Source organism: Schistocerca cancellata, chromosome 5 (genome assembly GCF_023864275.1).
Source record: "Schistocerca cancellata isolate TAMUIC-IGC-003103 chromosome 5, iqSchCanc2.1, whole genome shotgun sequence".
Classification (NCBI taxonomy): Eukaryota; Metazoa; Arthropoda; class Insecta; order Orthoptera; family Acrididae; genus Schistocerca; species Schistocerca cancellata.
In genome coordinates this window covers 216861356-216885932 of record NC_064630.1, presented here as the reverse complement: position 1 = coordinate 216885932, position 24577 = coordinate 216861356, and the positions used below count along the sequence as shown (strand labels likewise).

General features: G+C 44.1%; 1 protein-coding gene across 1 annotated transcript in view; it reads right to left on the bottom strand.

Moving 5' to 3' along the window:
- LOC126188452 (hexosaminidase D-like) overlaps positions 1-24577 on the bottom strand; it is a 355740-nt gene that overhangs the window by 167040 nt on the left and 164123 nt on the right. The window contains exons 3-5 of the mRNA XM_049930057.1: positions 16349-16424; positions 16100-16309; positions 13575-13904 (exon numbers count right to left, since the gene is read on the bottom strand). Of these exons, the coding sequence (XP_049786014.1) occupies positions 13575-13904; positions 16100-16309; positions 16349-16424 (616 nt within the window). The remainder of the gene's footprint in view (positions 1-13574; positions 13905-16099; positions 16310-16348; positions 16425-24577) is intronic.

Here is a 24577-nt window from a genome sequence, read left to right as displayed (position 1 = left end):
TTAAGCTTGTGGGGGCTCTGTAGTGGCGTGGGGCGTGCGCAGTTGGAGTGGTATGGGATCCCTGATACGTCTACATGCGACTCTGACACGTACGTAAGCATCCTCTCTGATGACCTGCATCCATTCATGTCCACTACGTATTCCGATGGACTAGGGCTATTCCAGCAGAACAATGCGACACCTCACATGTCCAGAATTGCTACAGTGTGCCTCCAGGAACACTCTTCTGAGTTTAAACACTTCCGCTGGTCACCAAACTCCCCAGACAACATTATTGAGCATATCTGAGATGCCTTGCAATGTGCTGTTCAGAAGAGATCTCCACCCCATCGTACCCTTACGGATTCATGGACAGCCCTGCAGGATTCATGGTGTCAATTCCCTCCAGCACTACTTCAGAAATTAGTCGAGTCTGTGTCATCTAGTGTTGCGGCATTTCTATGTACCTGCGGGGGCCCTACATGGAATTAGGCGGGTGTACCAGTTTCTTTGGCTCTTCAGAGTATATGACCTTGTAAAATTAGCCGACAAGGCTTAGCTTTGTTGGTAGTGCCAACTGCTGATAGCGAAGAGGAACTAAATGCCTTATATTCTTGAAGACGCTGGTTTTATTGGTATTAGGTCGTAATTTAAGGCACGTTTCTGTACTTACGTTTGGTATCCTAGTCGTCAGAGTTTATGAAGACGTACTTTGCTATTTTCACAGTTACACAAGCTCAGAAAAAAATGGTTCAAATGGCTCTGAGCACTATGGGACTTAACATCTATGGTCATCAGTCCCCTAGAACTTAGAACTACTTAAACCTAACTAACCTAAGGACAGCACACAACACCCAGCCATCACGAGGCAGAACAAGCTCAGAAAGGCGAACCGTTCATTAACGGGCGAGAGCCGTGGGCCAGTTTGGTAGGTATCTCCGGTAGATCTATCGCGCCGATCTGAGGCCCGTCGTTTCCCACTAACGTGCGGGCCATGTGCGTCCCATCTGCCTGTCGGTCTGCTCGCCGGCCGGGTCACTTCGTGTGTGGGGGCAAACCGTCATATTTTCATGATTTATTTGCCGATCCAGGACTATCACGTTGCTCAACAGGCCAGACGCCATGGCCGTCGGATTTCAGGAGATGTGACTGTGCCTCAACCCAGGTACGTTGTACAGTGCGGCGTGTTACAGGCATTTTGTTAATCGCAGTACATTGTCACACTTTTAAAACTTTTCATATCTTCGAAAGAACGTATGGATGATGCTAGGAAGAAAATTGTTGCAGTCTCTGGCTGTTTGTGCATTTGTAAACTAGTTGTTGTTGTTGTTGTGGTCTTCAGTCCTGAGACTGGTTTGATGCAGCTCTCCATGCTACTCTATCCTGTGCAAGCTTCTTCATCTCCCAGTACCTACTGCAACCTACATCCTTCTGAATCTGCTTAGTGTATTCATCTCTTGGTCTCCCCCTACGATTTTTACCCTCCACGCTGCCCTCCAATACTAAATTGGTGATCCCTTGATGCCTCAGAATATGTCCTACCAACCGATCCCTTCTTCTGGTCAAGTTGTGCCACAAACTTCTCTTCTCCCCAATCCTATTCAATACTTCCTCATTAGTTATGTGATGTACCCATCTAATCTTCAGCATTCTTCTGTAGCACCACATTTCGAAAGCTTCTATTCTCTTCTTGTCCAAACTATTTACCTTCCATGTTTCACTTCCATACATGGCTACACACCATACAAATACTTTCAGAAACGACTTCCTGACACGTAAGTCTATACACGATGTTAACAAATTTCTCTTCTTCAGAAACGCTTTCCTTGCCACTGCCAGTCTACATTTTATATCTTCTCTACTTCGACCATCATCAGTTATTTTGCTCCCCAAATAGCAAAACTCCTTTACTACTTTACGTGTCTCATTTCTTTATCTAATTCCCTCAGCATCACCCGACTTAATTTGACCACATTCCATTATTCTCGTTTTGCTTTTGTTGATGTTCATCTTATATCCTCCTTTCAAGACACTGTCCATTCCGTTCAACTGCTCTTCCAGGTCTTCCAGGTCCTCTGACAGAATTACAATGTCATCAGCAAACCTCAAGGTTTTTATTTCTTCTCCATGGATTTTAACACCAACTCCGAATTTTTCTTTTGTTTCGTTTACTGCTTGCTCAATATACAGATTGAATAACGTCGGGGAGAGGCTACAACCCTGTCTTACTCCCTTCCCAACCACTGCTTCCCTTTCATGCCCCTCGACTCTTATAACTGCCATCTGGTTTCTGTACAAATTGTAAATAGCCTTTCGCTCCCTGTATTTTACCCCTGCCACCTTTAGAATTTGAAAGAGAGTATTCCAATCAACATTGTCAAAAGCTTTCTCTAAGTCTACAAATTCTAGAAACGTAGGTTTGCCTTTCCTTAATCTTTCTTCTAAGATAAGTCGTAAGGTCAGTATTGCCTCACGTGTTCCAGTATTTCTACGGAATCCAAACTGATCTTCCCCGAGGTCGGCTTCTACTAGTTTTTCCATTCGTCTGTAAAGAATTCGTGTTAGTATTTTGCAGCTGTGGCTTATTAAACTGATAGTTCGGTAATTTTCACATCTGTCAACACTTGCTTTCTTTGGGACTGGAATTATTATATTCTTCTTGAAGTCTGAGGGTATTTCGTCTGTTTCATACATCTTGCTCACCAGATGGTAGAGTTTTGTCAGGACTGGCTCTCCCAAGGCCGTCAGTAGTTCCAATGGAATGCTGTCTACTCCGGGGGCCTTGTTTCGACTCAGGTCTTTCAGTGCTCTGTCAAACTCTTCACGCAGTATCGTATCTCCCATTTCATCTTCATCTACATCCTCTTCCATTTCCATAATATTGTCCTCAAGTACATCGCCCTTGTATAGACCCTCTATATACTCCTTCCACCTTTCTGCTTTCCCTTCTTTGCTTAGAACTGGGTTTCCATCTGAGCTCTTGATGTTCATACAAGTGGTTCTCTTATCTCCAAAGGTCACTATAATTTTCCTGTAGGCAGTATCTATCTTACCCCTAGTGAGATATGCCTCTACATCCTTACATTTGTCCTCTAGCCATCCCTGCTTAGCCATTTTGCACTTCCTGTCGATCTCATTTTTGAGACGTTAGTATTCCTTTTTGCCTGCTTCATTTACTGCATTTTTATATTTTCTCCTTTCACCAATTAAATTGAATATTTCTTTTGTTATCCAAGGATAACAGAAGAATTTGTAAACTAGTATTAATTCGTAATACCTATAAAATAGTGGACGTAGCACAATTACGGGCAATAGCCTACAACAACGAACGTAGAACATACAACACTGTAGTGAACAGTAACAAAATGTTGCATTTTGTTACTGCTCACTACAGTGTTGTTTTATACAACTTATACCCTTTCTCCTTTTCTCCTCTTTCAAGATACCCACACATTTCGGAGATCATTTCTGAAATTATTGGAGGTATTTTAAAACTGTCTTTGCAACTGCAACGAAACGTGTATTTTTGTCACCAAATGCGTTCCGCTTTATCAAAATACAGCATCATCAGTGCTTCGTAATGAAACATATTTACAATATGTCTTACTTTCTGCATCTAGAAACATTTCATTACAAAGGACGCCGGTGCTATTTATGAGATATTATGTTCGATTTTCGCTCACATCAGGAAACGCTGTCTGCTTTCAGGTTTTTGAGGTATTCCCTCGTTTCCCACTGTTGTTGTTTTTAGAACGCTAAAAACCATCTCTCTGTACGCCATATCACATTTTACATTTCTGTTTGTCTTACGTTCGTCAGTTTTCACATACAAGGTATTTTACGACTCGGTTGTGAAAGTCTGTCGATGTGGTCATTGGTTAACCCCCTTTACTAGACTTGCAGCTACTAAAACTTGCTGGCATCTCAAAGCTTTTCATTCATCAATGGCGAATTTGGAATACCACCTACATTCCTCTAGTTGCAATGTTAAAATTTGCTTCTTTTGGCAAAATAAAGCGGAGTTTACGCAATGTCACCTCGGTAGCATCCTAGTGCAGTTCCAGCTGCGACAGACTAATGAATTAGTGGTACTTTAAACAGGACCTGAGGAAAAAATCAGACCAATGACATATGAAAAAGAACATTCTCGGTATAAGTATGAAGGTGTAATTTCTTGAGTTTTCTTGTTGCAAAGCCACACTCATTCACATCCCACCAGCTATCGATGTCTTGTTAAAAAATTACATCATACCATTGCAAACGTCTGAAGTTACTCGTATAGCGTTGTTAATAACAGTTTACCCTATGTCGAAATACTCTCCTCTTTATGTGCTGTCGTTTGCCAAAACCTCGTTTCGACATCTTAAACCATTTGTTAGATATGAAGAGTGTTATGTATTTCACTGTAGCCTTATTGTTGGCGCATGCTGTCGCAAATTAGTGCCCCATGTAACATCAGTTTTCTCGAGACTGGCGATAGATAGAGACGTCCTACGAAGTCTAAAGAAAAATGTTTGCCAAACTTCATAGGCTGCAATATACAGTCCAATGTGAATCCAACGTAAGTTCGTAGCGACCTCCATTTCTCCAATGGAAACTTTTCGAATTTCTGACAGTGTGTCACTTACGAAGTGTGACCACTGATGCAGTTACCTAGTAAGTATGTGCCTACGATGAAAGACCAACAGCTGTCAAGCGCGAAGCCTTCAGAGTCAAATGTGGCATCTCTGGTGTCTGTAGACAAATTACTGTGATCGTGGTCTTCGTTAAGACCTGTTATTTTGGTTTGCCGGAAAAATAAGTTTAATAATTGTGAAGTTTCACATGAAATTTGCAAAATTGCTGATAGAACTTATCTTACATTAACATAAGTGGATAGCGAGGACTGTTTATCACGTACGCGGGTTTCTGAGTAGTTCAAGCGTTTTCTAGGTGTCCGAGAAAAAATGGAGATGTACTCGTATCATATCCGGGACGTCCTTCAACATCAAACACGGATGAAAATATAGCAAAATTAGGTAATCTGATTCGATCCGACCGCCGATTGAGCATTCGATGATTGCTAAAACCGTAGGAATTGGCAGAGAATGCGTAAGGCAAATTTTACATAACCAATTGAACAGGAGGAAAGTAAGTGCAAACCTAGTGCTGAAAAATCTCACGATCGAATAAAATGAAGATCGTGCAAATGTTTGTACTGACACTTTGAATGCCAATGAAAAAGATTGTAATTTCTTAGAAAGAGTGGTAATATGTGAGGAGTCTTGGATTTTCATTTATGATACAGAAATTAAGCGCCAATCCATGCACTGGAAGGGTCCAATTTCATCGAGAGCGAAGGAAGTTCGAACGAGCAAATCAAAATTTAAAGCGATGAGACTGGCCTTCGTTTTTATATTCACGGAACTGTGTATCTTCACTATTAATGAACACTGCTACCTCGAGGTTTCCGTGAGAAAATAATAAATAAAACCAACCGAATTGTGGAAGACCAAGTCATTGGTTCTACATAAACTCAACGCACCGGCTCATGTTTCTAGCGTCTAAGTGTTAGGCCAATCATCTTATTCCCCTGACCTAACACGAAGTGACTTTTATTTATTTCCGAAGGTCAAATCTGCATTAGAAGGAACAAGGTTTCAGTTCGTCGAAGTAATGAACGAAAATGTCCACGCGTCTTCGAGGAGCTCAGAGAGAAAGACTTCCGGCACTGTTTCCATCAACAGAAAATTCACAAAGTCTCATAGGGATACAGGAGGGAAGTATATTGAGGGTGACGTTAGCTAAATATCTATGTTTTTTAAATAAACTATTCTACAGCAATAGTTGCGTTATTTTATAGTCACGCCCAGCGTATACGAAATACCTCAGTAAATATAACCATTAGCGAAATGACAGGAACTTCGTCATGAATCTGACAATATAAAGTTATAACTGCCTTGAAAACTAACTTTTTCACCCAACAGTTTCCTTAAAACAGTGTGAGAAAAACTGCAGGGTAGGCGACCTGGGCACGTCTTCCTACCGGATTAGCGCGACATTCATCGGCCCACCGATAACTCAAGCAAGGACTTGGCTGATCAAGGCCCGTCGCTGAGATCCGCCGGTATGCGTGTCTACTGAGTGGCAGGAAAAGCAGTTCTCAGCACTGCGGACGATGGTCTCAAGGCCGCGCCTCCACAAATGCACAGGCGGTGACTGCAGGTCTTCAAGAATCCGCCGGTAATGTCTGTCGCCCGTCGCTAAAATCAGCTCTGTGTGGCCTGCTAAATGTCACGATCCGACGTTTGCGAGGTTACCGTTATGCGATCAGTTTTAGATCGGCTAACTACAGAAGAGGTTGTCAATCGAATTGGAAGGAAAAGGAATTTATGGTACAACTTGAATAAAAGAAGAAATCGGTTGAAAGGACACATCCCGAGTCATCAAGAAAATACTCGGTTTGGTAATGGAAGTAACTGTGGTGACGAAAAAAGTGTAAAGGAAGACCAATGCTCCACTAAGAGTAATCAGGTTCAAATGGATGCAGGTAGCAATAGTTAATCAGAGGTGAAGAGGCTTGCACACGACAGTCTGGCGTGGAGAGCTGCATCAACCTAGTGTTGTGGCTGGAGACAAGAACGACGAATTACGTATCTCTCCAGTAGGGACCGCTACGACAAGATTAGACTAATTACAATGCGCTCGGAGGCATTTAAGCAGTCATTATTTGAGCTCTCCATACGTAAGTGGAGCGGGAGCAAACCCTAACATATGGCACAACGAAAAGTACTCTTTTTCACACACTGCACATTACTTGAAGAGTACGAAAGAAGATGGAGATCTATTGAATATATGATTTTCGAGCCCGCCCATTTCATCACTTCGTAAAAATTCCACATTATTTCCTGAAAGTAATCGGTTGAAATCTTCAGGTTGCAGCGGGCCTATTACAGTGAATGAGAACTGGTTGTGGCATCGAATACACGCGACACCACAAGCGCTGCCCAGCAGTTCCACCCAGGGCCGTAATCACTCAACCGAAACCCACAACTCTGAGATATATTTTTATGAAGATGACGATGCATAACTTCGCTTCGAAAGAATGAGAACTTTTCGAGTTAGTCTGTCTTGGTCATAAGGTTAAATGTCCGCCCCGGTAGCTGAGTGGTCAGCGTGACAGACTGTCAATCCTAAGGGCCCGGGTACGATTCCCGGCTGGGTCGGAGATTTTCTCCGCTCGGGGACTGGGTGTTGTGTTGTCCTAACCATCGTCATTTCATCCCCATCGACGCGCAGGTCGCCGAAGTGGCGTCAAATCGAAAGACCTGCACCAGGCGAACGGTCTACCCGACGGGAGGCCCTAGCCACACGACATTTCCATTTACAAGGTTAAATGTGGATCTGTGCAATCCAAGCTTTCTGAGCACTACAGGCGTAATAATCCGTTTGAAATTGCAGGGGACAATGTTTGAATCGTTATTATTGGTTTCAGTTTTCATCTATTTCAAAAATCAATAATTATTCGTGAGAAAATTAAGTACGAGTGTTACTTTTCGCGCCACATAGACAGACCAGTTTGGCAGTTTAAGCACGACACTCCTTGGCCCACTTCTAATTGCTGTTCTGTTTGTGACGAGCATTGATCGGTTTGCCCATATACCGGCTGCAAAATAAAGTACTGATTCGAATAGCGCCCAGGGTATGGTCGAGTAACTGATAAAAGAAGTCTGCATTTCCCCGAGTTTAATTTTGCAAGCTTATGCGGTATTTTTGCTGCTCCGTGTGTAGTTCTAACTATGTGTTCATGAAAATTTAATCTTTGATCGACGTACACTCTCATATAGCGTGTAACATTGTTCTTTTTATGTTTGTGTCCCCAATTTTGACCGAAGAATCCCTTCCCAGTCGACTCTTCAGTAATGTGTATGTTGTTTTTGTCTCGGCAAATTAGAGTTCGTTTGCGCTGTACCATCGAGAGATTGTGTTCAGTGTGCCACTGGCTTTCTCTTCTACCGAGCTCTGTTGTTCGTAGATACTACCACCAGTACGTCATATGCAAACGCGAACAAAAAAATGGCTCTGAGCACTATGGGACTTAACATCTCAGGTCATCAGTTCCATAGAACTTAGAACTACTTAAACCTAACTAACCTAAGGACATCACACACATCCATGCCCGAGGCAGGATTCGAAGCTGCGACCGTAGCGGTCGCGCAGTTCCAGACTGAAGCGCCTAGAACCGCTGGGCCACACCGGCCGGCCAAACGCGAACAGTCCATCTCTACTATTATCCCCATTCAGTAGGTACAGAAGTGGTTCAACAGTTATGTCCTATAAAGTAAATCTACAGCTCGACCCCTGTGGGAAACTCTTGGTAATTCTTTCAATTACTTTCAGATCGCCCATCCGCCAATCTGCTACTCTGTCCTGAAGTAATCAAAGAGACTGCTATACAGGGACTGCAACACCTCCAACTGTCGTGACTTCTGAAACACTGCAAGCCAAACTGGCCAATTTGTTTTTGGGTCTGAGGGATCTCTGTGCGCCAATTTATAGATGATTAACGCATTAATACTGTGCTGGTACTGCGAACGGCTGAAAGCAAGGGGAAACTACGGCCGTAATTTTTCCCGAGGGCATGCAGCTTTACTGTATGATTAAATGATGATGGCGTCCGCTTGGGTAAAATATTCCGGAGGTAAAATAGTCCCCCATTCCGATCTCCAAGCGGGGACTACACAAGAGGATGTCGTTATCAGGAGAAAGAAAACTGGCATTCTACGGATCGGAGCGTGGAATGTCAGATCCCTTAATCGGGCAGGTAGGTTAGAAAATTTAAAAAGGGAAATGGATAGGTTAAAGTTAGATATAGTGGGAATTAGTGAAGTTCGGTGGCAGGAGGAACAAGACTTCTGGTCAGGTGACTACAGGGTTATAAACACAAAGTCAAATAGGGGTAATGCAGGCGTTGGTTTAATAATGGATAGGAAAATAGGAATGCGGGTAAGCTACTACAAACAGCATAGTGAACGCATTATTGTGGCCAAGATAGATACGAAGCCCACACCTACTACAGTAGTACAAGTTTATATGCCAACTAGCTCTGCAGATGACGAAGAAATTGAAGAATTGTATGATGAAATAAAAGAAATTATTCAGATAGTGAAGGGAGACAAAAATTTAATAGTCATGGGTGACTGGAATTCGAGAGTAGGAAAAGGGAGAGAAGGAAACGTAGTAGGTGAATATGGATTGGGGCTAAGAAATGAAAGAGGAAGCCGCCTGGTAGAATTCTGCACAGAGCACAACTTAATCATAGCTAACACTTGGTTTAAGAATCGTGATAGAAGGTTGTATACATGGAAGAACCCTGGAGATACTAAAAGGTATCAGATAGATTATATAATGGTAAGACAGAGATTTAGGAACCAGGTTTTAAATTGTAAGACATTTCCAGGGGCAGATGTGGACTCTGACCACAATCTATTGGTTATGACCTGTAGATTAAAACTGAAGAAACTGCAAAAAGGTGGGAATTTAAGGAGATGGGACCTGGATAAACTGAAATAACCAGAGCTTGTTCAGAGTTTCAGGGAGAGCATACGGGAACGATTGACAGGAATGGGGGAAAGAAATACAGTAGAAGAAGAATGGGTAGCTTTGAGGGATGAAGTAGCGAAGGCAGCAGAGGATCAAGTAGGTAAAAAGACGAGGGCTAGTAGAAATCCTTGGGTAACAGAAGAAATATTGAATTTAATTGATGAAAGGAGAAAATATAAAAATGCAGTAAATGAAGCAGGCAAAAAGGAATACAAACGTCTCAAAAATGAGATCGACAGGAAGCGCAAAATGGCTAAGCAGGGATGGCTAGAGGACAAATGTAAGGATGTAGAGGCTTATCTCACTAGGGGTAGGATAGATACTGCCTACAGGAAAATTAAAGAGACCTTTGGAGATAAGAAAACCACTTGTATGAACATGAAGAGCTCAGATGGAAACCCATTTCTAAGCAAAGATGGGAAAGCAGAAAGGTGGAAGGAGTATATAGAGGGTCTATACAAGGGCGATGCACTTGAGGACAATATTATGGAAATGGAAGAGGATGTAGATAAAGACGAAATGGGAGATACGATACTGCGTGAAGAGTTTGACAGAGCACTGAAAGACCTGAGTCGAAACAAGGCCCCCGGAGTAGACAACATTCCATTGGAACTACTGACGGCCTTGGGAGAGCCAGTCCTGACAAAACTCTACCATCTGGTGAGCAAGATGTATGAAACAGGCGAAATACCCTCAGACTTCAAGAAGAATATAATAATTCCAATCCCAAAGAAAGCAGGTGTTGACAGATGTGAAAATTACCGAACAATCAGTTTAATAAGCCACAGCTGCAAAATACTAACACGAATTCTTTACAGACGAATGGAAAAACTAGTAGAAGCCGACCTCGGGGAAGATCAGTTTGGATTCCGTAGAAATACTGGAACACGTGAGGCAATACTGACCTTACGACTTATCTTAGAAAATAGATTAAGGAAAGGCAAACATACATTCCTAGCATTTGTAGACTTAGAGAAAGCTTTTGACAATGTTGACTGGAATACTCTCTTTCAAATTCTAAAGGTGGCAGGGGTAAAATACAGGGAGCGAAAGGCTATTTACAATTTGTACAGAAACCAGATGGCAGTTATAAGAGTCGAGGGACATGAAAGGGAAGCAGTGGTTGGGAAGGGAGTAAGACAGGGTTGTAGCCTCTCCCCGGTGTTATTCAATCTGTATATTGAGCAACCAGTAAAGGAAACAAAAGAAAAATTCGGAGTAGGTATTAAAATCCATGGAGAAGAAATAAAAACGTTGAGGTTCGCCGATGACATTGTAATTCTGTCAGAGACAGCAAAGGACTTGGAAGATCAGTTGAACGGAATGTATGGTGTCTTGAAGGGAGGATATAAGATGAACATCAACAAAAGCAAAACGAGGATAATGGAATGTTGTCGAATTAAGTCGGTTGATGTTGAGGGTATTAGATTAGGAAATCAGACACTTAAAGTAGTAAAGGAGTTTTGCTATTTGGGGAGCAAAATAACTGATGATGGTCGAAGTAGAGAGGATATAAAATGTAGACTGGCAATGGCAAGGAAAGCGTTTCTGAAGAAGAGAAATTTGTTAACAGCGAGTATAGTTTTAAGTGTCAGGAAGTCATTTCTGTAAGTATTTGTATGGAGTGTAGCCATGTATGGAAGTGAAACATGGAAGGTAAATAGTTTGGACAAGAAGAGAATAGAAGCTTTCGAAATGTGGTGCTACAGAAGAATGCTGAAGATTAGATGGGTAGATCACATAACTAATGAGGAAGTATTGAATAGGATTGGGGAGAAGAGAAGTTTGTGGCACAACTTGACCAGAAGAAGGGATCGGTTGGTAGGACATGTTCTGAGGCATCAAGGGATCACCAATTTAGTATTGGAGGGCAGCGTGGAGGGTAAAAATCGTAGGGGGGGACCAAGAGATGAATACAGTAAGCAGATTCAGAAGGATGTAGGTTGCAGTAGGTACTGGGAGATGAAGAAGCTTGCACAGGATAGAGTAGCATGTAGAGCTGCATCAAACCAGTCTCAGGACTGAAGACCACAACAACAACAACAACAATGCATTAGAGGTTTTCTACCTTTAAGACGTCGTTTATTAATTCTGTTAAGTATGAGGTGATCTGTAGTGCTATTCTTTTGATTATGTCTGAATGCACCCCTTCTGGACCAGGTGCTTTTTTGTCCTCTGTATCTGTTACAGCTACCACAACCTACTTATGCGTACAGGGGCAGGCGAGTGTAGCTATGTTGTACGTAGTAAATAGATTATCTCCGCGTGCGTTCGTTGTTGTACATCATCGGAGAGGACTTTACTCAGCAGAAATTATACCATCATTCTGCCAGAGCGCACCAACAAGTAATGGGGTTAAATGTTTTGGGCTATTATTTTGTCTGGTTCCCACAAAACGATCCTTTCTGTGTGTGTTGCCACCATCTGGTTGCAGTGACGTTTTTTGGCGTCAAAAAGCGTCCGTTTGAAGGTTCTTGGCCAGCCGATGTACGTTCAGGCTCTCTGGTACAATTTTAGTTTCATTCTAATGTCCCTTTTTAGTCTTGTGAGATCGTCTGTGCATGGTGTTGCTTTCTGATTTACGTTTGAAGCTGCTGGTATGTTTTAGTGCATGCTGTATAATTTGTTCATATTATATCATAGTCTATATTTCCCCTAATATTGTTCAGGTCGCAGTCTTGTACAGTTTATTGAGGTCTCTTTCAATCTGCTCTGTGAAAGAGGTAGAGCTTTGGTTTTGCTTCGTGTATCGTCTTGCTGCCTTGCTTCAGGTGGAAGGTTGTTATGTTGTGGTCACTTGTTGTCACGTTGACATTAACTGCCCAAGTGATGACGTGCGTAGGCTGTTTGTTGTTTGGCAGTGTAATGTCAATGTTGCTTTGGGTACCGTCTCTTCCTGAATATGTTGATGCTCGTCCCTGTCTGACATGTGAAGCTATGTTACGAGAACCGTGTCGTTTATTATGCGTCCTCTTGTCATATGTCCTGTCAGAATTCCAACCTCGAATTAACATCCGCACATGGGCTAGAGACTGAGTCACTCGCCGGCCGCGGTGGTCTAGCGGTTCTGGCGCTGCAGTCCGGAAACGCGGGACTGCTACGGTCGCAGGTTCGAATCCTGCCTCGGGCATGGGTGTGTGTGATGTCCTTAGGTTAGTTAGGTTTAAGTAGTTCTAAGTTCTAGGGGACTTATGACCTAAGATGTTGAGTCCCATAGTGCTCAGAGCCATTTGAACTATTTGAACTGAGTCACTACAAGTTAAAATGCAGTTGAGGGAGGTATGTTTCATTAAAGGTGCCTTCCAAAAAAATAAAATAAAATAAAATAAATAAATAAACGGCGCACCGAAATAGTTACGCGAACTGGTGACATATTGATCATTGATACTCATTTAGATTCAAAAATGGTTGAAATGGCTCTAAACACTATGGGACTTAACATCTGAGGTCATCAGTCCCATAGACTTAGAACTACTTAAACCTAACTAACGCAAGGATATCACACACATCCATATCCGAGGCAGGATTCGAACCTGCGAACGTAGCAGCAGCGCGGTTCTGGACCGAAGCGCCTAGAACCGCTCGGCCACAACGGCCGATAACGCCAAGTCGAATAACTGCATGCATAAGGGCCAGAGATGGACCAATGTGTTATAGACTATCTCAGTCTGTGAAGCTCTTCCTCTTGAATAAATCATCTAATTTTTCTAAAATTGCAGTCCTTTGATTGCCTGCACATCTACATCGTATCTACCGACTTCCGTTCCATTTGGATAGTTCCATAGTACTGCCCCTTTTTCTCTTAATGCATAGGCGTCTGGTACTGACGTTGAGTTCCGACGTAAAAACACGATCCATTCCCGACCTTCGAGTGAACGAGTGTTAAGTTCCTTCGTGGAGGAACAACTACAGAGACACGACGGTAGATACGGTGGCTTTCTTAGTGGTGAATAGGACTGTAGTAAAATTCAGTATGGCGATGGAGAGTGCTCCACAAAAAGGTGCGTACTGACCTGGTCGATGAGCTTCTCGACAAAGTCGAGCGAGGCGTTTAGCGAGGGGCAGAGCGCCTGTGCCGACTCCGGCACCTCGCGCAGGCCCTCGAACTCGCGGTGCTTGAGCGCGAACTCGACGTGGCCGAAGGTCTGCACCAGCGGTATCACCTCCAGCTGCGAGGCCTCGGCGGCGCGCAGCAGCGCCTGCACCTCCTGCGGCGAGTAGCAGTTGGCCGCGGCCAGCGGCCGGAGGGCGCCCTCCCACGGGAACATGTCCTCCCACTCCAGCAGCACGCCAGTAGCGCCCAGCTGGCGCGCCAGCGGCAGCAGCAGTTTCAGGAACGACACCTGCACACACGCACAAGGAAAGTTTCCAGAATGAGATTTTCGCTCTGCAACGGAGTGTGCGCTGAGATGAAACTTACTGGCAGATTAAAACGGTGTGCTGGGCCGAGACTCGAACTCGGGACCTTTGCCTATCGCGGGCAAGTGCTCTAGCAACTGAGCTACCCAAGCACGACTCACGCCCCGTCCTCACACCTTTACTTCTGCCAGTACCTCGTCTCCTACCTTCCACGAAGGAACTTAACCCTTGTTCCTTCGCAGGTCGGGAAAGGGTTGTGTTTTTACGTCGGAACTTCCAAAGTTTGGAAGGGAGGAGACGAGGTACTGGCAGAAGTAAAGCTGTGAGGACGGGGCGTGAGTCGTGCTTGGGTAGCTCAGTTGGCAGAGCACTTGCCCGCGATAGACAAAGGTCCCGATTTCGAGTCTCGGCCTGGTACACAGTTTTAATCTGCCAGGAAGTTTCACGGACAAGGAAAGCCTGTAGTAACAAATGAGCGCAAGAGTAACACAAGACCTTGACAACGTTAGTTAAAATGGAAAGAAATGTATACTGACTGAAAAATATCGCAACAGCAAGAAATTCTGCGACATAAACGAAAGTTGGTAGCCATGTTTCTAAATCTGAAAGATAATGTCTATTCAGATTTCCTGCCAGTCACATAAAAACAGCGCTAGTAGCGCCGTTATAAGGATGCAAATAAGGTGTGCTTTAAATACACGCTAGAACGGTCGTGAGCATTGGTTACCTTTGAGATTGGACGTAATGAGGTGATATCAGTCAAGACTGCCTTTAACGAGACAAACACGCCATTGTCAATGAGGTCGTGTAGTAAGGCTACAAGAAGCTGGATGTTCCTTCTGCGATACTGTAGAAAGACTTGGCAGGAATGTTGCCAACACACATCGTTGCTGGCAGATATGATTACGTAGGCTTTCCCGGCGTAATAAATATTGAAAGTCTCTTCGAATTTGCTGCAACATCCTAAAATCAACTTGATTCGATATTTCGGCGATCCAACTGTTCGCCATCTTCAGGAAAATGCAGCTTCTACTGATGAGTCCCGCTCAGAACTGACGCCAGACTGAAAATCGACGTCCTATATACGCCACCGTTCAGTACACGGCGCATGCGCCGCTCATCACGGTTGCTGCCCTCCAAGGAGGTGACGCCGCTCTTAGTGCAACACTGCTGGCAACGATATATCGCACTCAGGGCCGCACCGAAGAATGTTCAATTTTGATGCGAGATAATACAGGATTCCACGTCTTGCTAAGAAGAAACCCATTGTCTCTGTTTATTAAATTATCCGACAACCTAATTTCAATCGCCTCTTTGTAGACACTGTTCCAAAAACCGGAAATGTTGGCAACTACCACAGTTTCATAAAATTTCATACTGTGTCCCTCATTTAAGCAGTGTTCTGCTACTGCCGATTTTTCCGGCAGTTGTAGCCTCGCATGACGGCGATGTTCCACACACTTGTCATGCACTGTGCGAATCGAACGGCCAATATAAGCTTTCCCACATTGACACGGAATTTTGTACACACCGGATTTCCTAAGCCCCAAATCATCTTTCACGGAGCCGAGCAGTGCTTCTAATCTTAGAAGGTGGACGGAACACACTCTTGATGTTAAAATTCCTTAAAATTCGTCCAATCTTAAACGATAAGCCCCCAGCATAAGGAAGAAAGGCCATCGATCTATGTTCCTCTTCATACACCTTCGGAGATGGTCCAAACTCCATAGCCCGGCGAATATGCTCCTCGGAGTATCCATTTTCCTTAAAAATAGCCATCATCAAGGAAAATGGATACCTACCTCAGCCAGCAAGGTCGCCAGATCTAGCCCCAGTTGAGAATTTTTGTAGAGATATGGGGTGGGTCCTCCAACCAGCTCGGGATATTGACGATTTCACACGCCATTTTAGCAGAATATCCCTCAGGAGGACATCTTACATCTATATCAACAATGCCGAACCGAATAACTGCTTGAATAAGGGTCAGAGGTGGGCCAACGCGTTATCGACTTGCTCAATTTGTGAAGCTCTTTCTCTTGAATGAATAATTCATGTTTTATGAAATTGAAATCATTTATGTGTCTGTAAAAATTTATCTATTTTCGGCCCATTCGGATAATTCCTTTGTGGTGTGACCTTTTTTTTTGTCTTCTACCTGTTATGGTGTGTTTCGGCTTACCTTGGGCGGGGCGCCCTTGAAGTCGAGGTGCAGCAGGCGATGCGGCGGCACGTAGGGGTGCTGGGGGTCGATGTTGACGATGGGCACGCCAAGCTGGTACAGCTGCTGCTGCTGGTCGGCGCTCGACAGCGGCGCCGCCTGCCCCGCCCCCGAGAACACGGGCGACGCCGTCGACGCCACGGCCGCCGGGCGCCCTGCCAGCGAGCCAATGCCGACGCCGACGCCGGCGTCAGCGCCGCCCGCCGCAACCTGCGCCGCAGACTCCGACGCCAGGCGTCGCGCTGCGATCTCATCGCGAGACGGCTGCTCGCGCACCAGCGCCGGGCTGTCCACACAGCAGAGAGTCCGTGTTTCACTACAAGCGTTGAAAGCACCGAATGAAATCAAAGCCTGTATTAATAAATGGCGGCCAAAACTGATGCGCGCACGACGTTGTAGTATGGCGTTGAGTTCAAATGGCTCTGAGCACTATGCAACTTAACATCTGTGGTCATCAGTCCCCTAGAACTTAGAACTACTTAAACCTAACGAACCTAAGGACGTCACACACATCCACGCCCGAGGCAGGATTCGAACCTGCGACTGTAGCGGTCACGCGGTTCCACACTGAAGCGCCTAGAACCGCACGGCCACAGCGGCCGGCTATGGCGTTGAGTATCGCCGTGCGTCGGCGCTGATAGGGCTTGCGTTTGCGCGATGTAACGAGTAAAAATTTCACAGAGTGGCTAACACACGAGATGCAGCGCTCCTTGCGACAAATGATGTTAACCACTTGCACGGCGGTCATAAAATTAAGAGGAGCTCATTGAGTTTAAATCAGGCTCTTCATTTCCCCCCCCACGCCCCACCCCCGGCGGCCGAAGTGGCCGTGCGGTTCTAGGCGCTGCAGTCTGGAACCGCGAGACCGCTACGGTCGCAGGTTCGAATCCTGCCTCGGGCAAGGATGTGTATGATGTCATTAGGTTAGTTACGTTTAAGTAGTTCTAAGTTCTAGGGGACTGATGACCTCAGATGTTAAGTCCCGTAGTGCTCAGAGCCATTTGAACCATTTTTGAATGAAATTCATCCCAAAGTTAACCCTACTGCAGAGGTAGAGTATGAAGTCGGTCTCCTGTTCCTAGATGTGCTTTGTATAGAAGATGTGACAACACAGTGTATAGAAAACCTGCACAGAAACAGGTATTTACAACCCATTGTGCACCACCATCGAACGCAGAAGCAAGCAATGCTCAACATTCTTTGACGTGCCTTCAGCATTAATGATGATAACAGTTTGGAATATGAGGTGGACTTCTTTACGAAAAATACAAAGCCAACTTCTATGTTCACAGACAGGGCTTTAGAATAATATTTGATTAATTATGATACTGGAGAGGACGAGGAATCGCTTTCTCACTCTGTTAGGGTAACATTCGCATAGAAAAATTCTACGGGAAAATGGTACACACACCACATTTTTCAGGCAGAAATAATGAAACTTTTCCCTACGTAAAACGTACGCACCTGATTATCTCCGAACAGCGGTGGTCTATGAAATTACGTATGGCTGTGGCAGACTTTATATTGGTGATAGTATAAGTACGTATTAAAGAACACGAACACCACACAGGGTTAAAACAAAGTAGGAAATCTGTGGTGCCAAACATCAAGAGGACTGCCTCTAAGACACTGATTTCTACAACCTACGTCTGCTGACTAAGGAAACCAAAATTTATAGAGGAAAGGTCCAAGAAACGATACGGATATCGAAGAACGAATGTAACTCAGAGAAGATGGGTACAGTCTTCCACCTTCGTAGCTTCCCGCCATCAAGGAAGTAAATACGCAGTCACACCAGGGACATATACAACAAGAAAGCAGTGCTACGGGATGACAATAATGTTTTGATAAATATTCCCCCCCCCCCCCCCACGTGTTTTGCTGTTTCACTTTCTGTCCAATGACGATCCGTTACCAATAGTAGCCGGAAGAATTATACCCAGTAACTCCATTTCCTAAGCATAAGCGCGGGAGAACTCCATTTTATGACTGAATGTGACACTGAACCTTGACAGTGTTAACTAACCGTGAACAGCAGAAGATCCTGAAGAAGATCCCAGCAGAGATGTCGAAACGTCGATGATGTGTAACATTTTACCTTTATTCGTGACTTATATAAATACAAAGGTTGCTCCAAAAGGAAAGAACCTATTAATGTGATGAGCCGCGCAATTCTCTCCGCACTCTCACCGCCGTGTCACGGAACTTCCTAATCGTCCACGCCAAAATAGCGCTAACTACGAGCAAGAACGGTCGTCTACTGATTATTTGTGCGATTTTAAAACCAGTGACCAAATTAACGACCCAGTCAAGAGGGAAATGTATAGTATGAAACGGTTTCTTAATGGTTTAGAAGTCCGCTCTACCGAAATTTACAAACAGATAACCGAAGTTTACGGAAATGTAACAAATGAAGCTCCAGTCATTATGTTTAATGGCGAGGTAGCAGATATTCGTGTAATTAAATGCTCTGGTCGACCTTCAGTTGACGAACTCAAATAAAGAACTGAGGAAAATATTCAACAGGACAGAACTTTCGTTACTGACGGTCTGATTCTATGCTTTCTTGAAATTTCACTCTAAGTTACCTAGTAAATTGCTGGAGATGTTTCGGGCTACAGAAAAGTAAGTTCCAGGTGGGTTCCTCGACTTTTTACTGATGAACACAAAAAAACAACGAACGGGGACAGTACTGACTTATCTTACTACGCACAACATCGATGGCGATGAGTTGTTGAACCACATTATTACTGGTGGCGAGACCTGGGTTTCGCATGGAAGTCCCTAAACAAACCGCCAATCAGTTGCATGGTATCTTTCACGACACCTCCCCCCCCCCCCCCAAAAAAAAAAAAAAGAGAAAGGCAAAATAAATTCTGAGCATCAAACGGATAGGGCCACATTGTTTTACGATCGGAAGAGCGTACCGGCTTTAGCGGAGTGACCATAAACGCAGCGATGCGCTGTCAGACCGTTCATCCACTACGCCAGGTCGTTAAAAAGAAACTGCTTGCATTGTTGGCCAGCGGCATTGTGCTTCTTCACGATGACGCTCACCGGCATTCTGCTGTGTTCACGAAGGAATTGCTTCGACACTAGAAATGGAAAGTTCTTGAATGTCAGCTACGTATCCCGGCCTTGGTCACGGATGATTACCATTTTTTTACAAAATTTAAGGACTTTTTGGAAAATAATGCATGGAACTTCGCGACAACTGAGAGCGTACGCAGAAGAGATAGGAAACCTCGTGGAGCGCAGGAACAAATTTCTGTATCTGAACGGTGACTACGTAGAAAAACGGCTATCAAAATATGTTGTAAAATAGGTTTTCTTTCAGTTTCTTGAACAAAAATGACTGGAAAAACAAATGCTCTTCACTATAACAAAGGCTTTCGTAAGTACACTATGTGATCAAAAGTATCCGGACACCCCCAAAGACATACGTTTCTCATATTAGGAGCGTTTTGCTGGCACCTACTGCCAAGTACTCCATACAGGCGACCTCAGTAGTCATTAGACATCGTGAGAGAGCAGAACGGGGCGCTCCGCGGAACTCACGAACTTCGAATGTGGTCAGGTGAGTGGGTGTCACTTGTGTCATTCCTATGTACGTGAGGTTTCCACACTCCTGAACACCCCTAGCTCCTCTGTTTCCGATGTGATAGTGAAGTGGAAACACGAAGGAACACGTACAGCACAAAAGCGTACAGGCCGACCTCGTCTGTTGACTGACAGAGACCGCTGACAGTTGAAGAGGGTCGTTATGTGTAATTGGCAGACATCTATCCAGACCATTACGCAGGAATTCCAAACTGCATCAGGATCCACTGCAAATGCTATGGCAGTTAGGCGTGAGGTGAGAAAACTTGCATTTCATGGTCGACAGGCTGCTCATAAGCCAAACATTACGCCGGTAAATGCCACACGACGCCTTGTTCGATGTAAGGAGTGTAAACATTGGACGATTGAACAGTGGAAAAACGTTGAGTGGAGTGACGAATCACGGTACACAATGTGGAGATCCGATGGCAGGGTGTGGGTTTGGCGAATGCCCGTTGAACGTCATCTGCCCGCGTGTTTAGTGCCAACAGTAAAATTCGGTGGCGGTGTTGTTACGGTGTGGTCGTGTTTTTGGTTCAAATGGCTCGGAGCACTATGAGACTTAACTTCCGTGGTCATCAGTCTCCCACAGCTTAGAACTACTTAAATATAACTAACCTAAGAACATCACACACATCCATGCCCAAGGCAGGATTCGAACCTGCGACCGTCGCGCGGTTCCAAACTGTAGTGCCTAGAACCTCTCGGCCACTCCGGCCGGCTGGTCGTGTTTTTCACGGAGGGGGTTTGCACCCCTTGTTGTTTTGCGTGGCACCATCACAGCACAGGCCTACATTCATGTTTTAAGAACCTTCTTGCTTCCCACTGTTGAAGAGCAATTCGGAGATGGCGATGGCATCTTTCAGTACGATCGAGCACCTGTTCATAATGCACGGTCTGTGGCGCAGTGTTTACACGACAATAACATCCCCGCAATGGATTGGCCAGAACAGAGTCCTGACCTGAATCCTACAGAACACCTTTGGGATGTTTTGGATCGCCGACTTCGTGTTAGGCCTCGCCAACCGACATCGATACCTTTCCTCAGTACAGCACTCCGTGAACAATGGGCTGCCATTCCCGAAGAAACCTTCCAGCACCTGATTGAGCGTATGCCTGCGAGAGTGGAAGGTGTCATCACAGCTAAGGATGGGTCAACACCAAATTGAATTCTAGCATTACCGATGGAGGGCGCCACGAACTTTTAAGTCATTTTCAGCCAGGTGTCCGGATGCTTTTTATCACGTAGTATAAGTGTAAACCACTTAAAAGACGATCGCATGAAAATTACTCGCCGATTTCAGCCACAGTAAATGTAAGCGCTTTGAATAACATGACAGACAAAGTTAATTCTAGTCATCCCACCTCAAACACGTAAGGTTTCGTATTCTCAATGATTGTGATCGTTGTCCATCACAATTACGGGCACACTGCCCGAGACTGTAATATCGACCCTGCTGTCTGAGGTGTGCAATTAGGAAGACAGTCCTGAAACCCTCCTCCAAAATCTACTTCCGCAAGCTTTCCGTCCCCTGCACTTGCCATAACTCGGCACTTACTGGAACAAAGATGGACGCACACATGTACTGCATTCCTTGTATCCTTACAACTGCTTCCGTAGTTGGTAGACGTCAGTACATCAGATGCTACTGGGTGTAACAAAGGCCCAGCTCACACTTTCTTTAGTTGTATACCCCCTGGAGTGCCGTGTTCACTGAAATAGGACGCAGTCCACATTCACTGTGTGACAACAAGTTGAATCAGGAATCAAGCGCATACCGAGCGAGGGGCATGAGCGGCCATCTGGCACGTTCCCAGTTTCTCTTTACACAGATGTATATATTAAGTATCTGTTTGAAGGAAGTCTGAACGTTTAATAAAGGGATGATTAGAGTTCAACGTCACGTCGATAATGATGTTATTAGAGACGGAACACAAGCCCGGTTGAGGGAGAAAATCTGCCGTGCCCTTTTAAAGGAGCCATCCCAGCAATTGTCTTAAGCAATTTAGGGAAATTATGGAGAATCTAAATCTGGATAGCCGGACGGGGATTTGAACCGAAGTCCTCTCGAAAGTGAGTCCAAACCTTTAGAAGGTACTGCCTAGTAGCGAATACTACATTTGTATTTCTGTAGTGTGATGATACCTTCCTGTCGCTGAAGAAGTATCCAGTAACTAGTTACGGAAATAATTATGTAACTCTCAAGTGCCCAATTTGAAGATGTGACAGAAAATATCGGAAACCGACTTAAACATCTGTCCTAACGTTGTACCAACTTTCCAGTACCCTCGTCATAAAGGGCAGCCGCCTGTGCTTCCTACCAATTCCCTACGGTGTCTACAGCTCGTTGTCTGTGCCAAATTGTTGTCTTCATAGCCAGTCATCCATCTGAGCAGAGATGAAACTGGGGCAGGTGGGGGACAATTACGAACTGTACTCCGGATGATCAAACACTTCCCATCGAAAACGCTGCAGAAGCTTCTTCATTACCCCTGCAGAGTGCGACCGAAAATTATCACAGAGAAGGAAATGCATGACAGTTATATTATGTGGGATGCATGGCATTAGGCGCAATCTGTCACCACAACCTCATACTTGGCGGAAGACAGTAGCTTGAAAGGTCTCTGTTGGATTCCTTTCATGTTAATTTTTTAAATATGTTGTCATTTACGGCATAAATTCCTCTTCTAAATTTACTGTGGTGTTTCTGACTATCTGGGAGGAGACTGAGCAGTGGAACGTGTTACTTTTACACATAAACAAGAACGATCTGTCACACTACTACACTTTAAAACACAGTTTATATGTAATTCATGTCACGCAATCTCATACGGAACCTACATCCGCTTTCTTTTATATACTGTATATGATAAGATACTGTCATCCCCCTCCCCTTCTGTGTGAGAGGATGAATGAGCAAATGTATTTCTAGTTGCATGCTGGATGGTAGCAGACAAGCCTGTCTGCTAGAGAACAGTAGGACCAACGTCGGAACAGGTAGCTACGCTTTCTAAAAGCAAAGAGGTTTCTATCCTTAGTATGGTCCTGTCCGTCCCTTGTCATGTTGGTATAGGAAGCTGCCTCTCTGGCCACTTCCGTTTGTATTTGTGAGCCACCTTCAAGCAGGGACCAGGTCAGTCTGTCCGTGGCGAGCCTCTGAAGTGGTAAGATCGCCGGCTAAGCGCGTGTCTGCTAAGTCCGTAGGACAATTGATTTCTTAAGTTCAGCCTAACTGAAAATTTAATCACCTTTATTTCAGGTTTAGCTCTAAAATATCTAATGTTATCTTAAATTGCAACGCAGTGTAATTCGAGTGTGAAGTTCTGAATATATTCCGGTAGTTATTTTGTCACTACTTTGTGAGTAAAGTGGAACCACATGTTGATCAGTAACTCTAACTAAGTTCATCAATCTTAAATGCGAATGTGCGTGAGATTATAACGTCTCGTCTTGACAATAATTTTCAATATAGCAACTTTTCTTTATGTTCAACCCACGTGGGGTGTCCTTTGTGAGACCAGTACCACGTGCTTATACAATTGTTTGACCCATCAGGTTAATAGTAAGACGATAGTAACCAGTTCGAGGTTTTTCTTTTGTAAATTGCTTTTCGATCTAATTTATTTTAATTATCAAAATTATTGTGGAGTTACACTCTTTGTGTAAACCAAGTTGACCACGTGAAGCATGTGGTGTAAGCATCAAAGTAGCCCTCAGCTATTCTTTTCGGGAAGATTTCACAGAGAGTCAGTATGAATTTAGTATACCAGCGTGTGGTAATTTCATGACGGACAGAATTGCGCTACGAACGTAACTTCTTTGGGTGAAAATTGAATCGGTTGGTTGTGGTTAATTTCCTCTTGCATATGTTTCAACGTTCTTTGTGTGTTATTTTATGAATGCAGTGTTGTATGCTGTCTCCCAATCTTGGCTCCATATTTGATGTGTTCCGTAAGATTACAAACTCACATTTTCACAATCCTAAATAAGGCACCAGCTTAGTTATGACTCAAGTTTAATATGGTGAAATTTCAATGATAAAATAAATTTCCAGATATAAACTGATTTATTTCTTTTTATTTAAATTCTCTTATATATATATATATATATATATATATATATATATATATATATATATATATATTATATATATATCACCGGTTGTCGTATGACTATTAAAAGATTATAATTAATGTTAGTCTGGTTGGGAATTTGGTAAGCTAGACTGGATACCTGGTGAAACAGTTGCGCAGTAATGCAAGGTTAACTTCCCCAGACAGCTCACAGCTTTTAAACCGCTTTTATTGTCTATCAGCACCGCTTTCATAGCAAATTAAAGCAACAACATTACAAGCTTGTAGGCCTCTTTACGTGCTCACGTTCAAAGCTCAAAAGAGCGACACGACGCGATCGACAGGCATGCTAGAGATACTGTACAAAAGCACACGTCGAAAGTTTCATCGGATTTTCACTGTGGTTCCCGTTTCGCTCCCGATCGGATCGTACTTTCCGAATAGCCTTCGTACTTGCAAAACGATCGCACACTTTCAGATGGGACAACACCAGACATATGTGGAGTACAACTCGCGTGCTGGGGAGAGGGTGCCGGGAAGAGGAGGAGGGGTGCCAAGAGGAGGTGACAAGAAGGGAGTCCGGGCACCCTTTACTATAAACTTTGCCAAATCCAGATTAAGCTGTGAAGACATGGAATAAGGTCAAGAAAAAAAGAAGAAGAAAAGAAGACATAGCAGATGCTAGTGCTACCAAATCAAGAATATTGTTCCAGTGTTTGCAATCCTTACCAGGTAAGCAGAGGCTAGAACACACACTCCAACTTC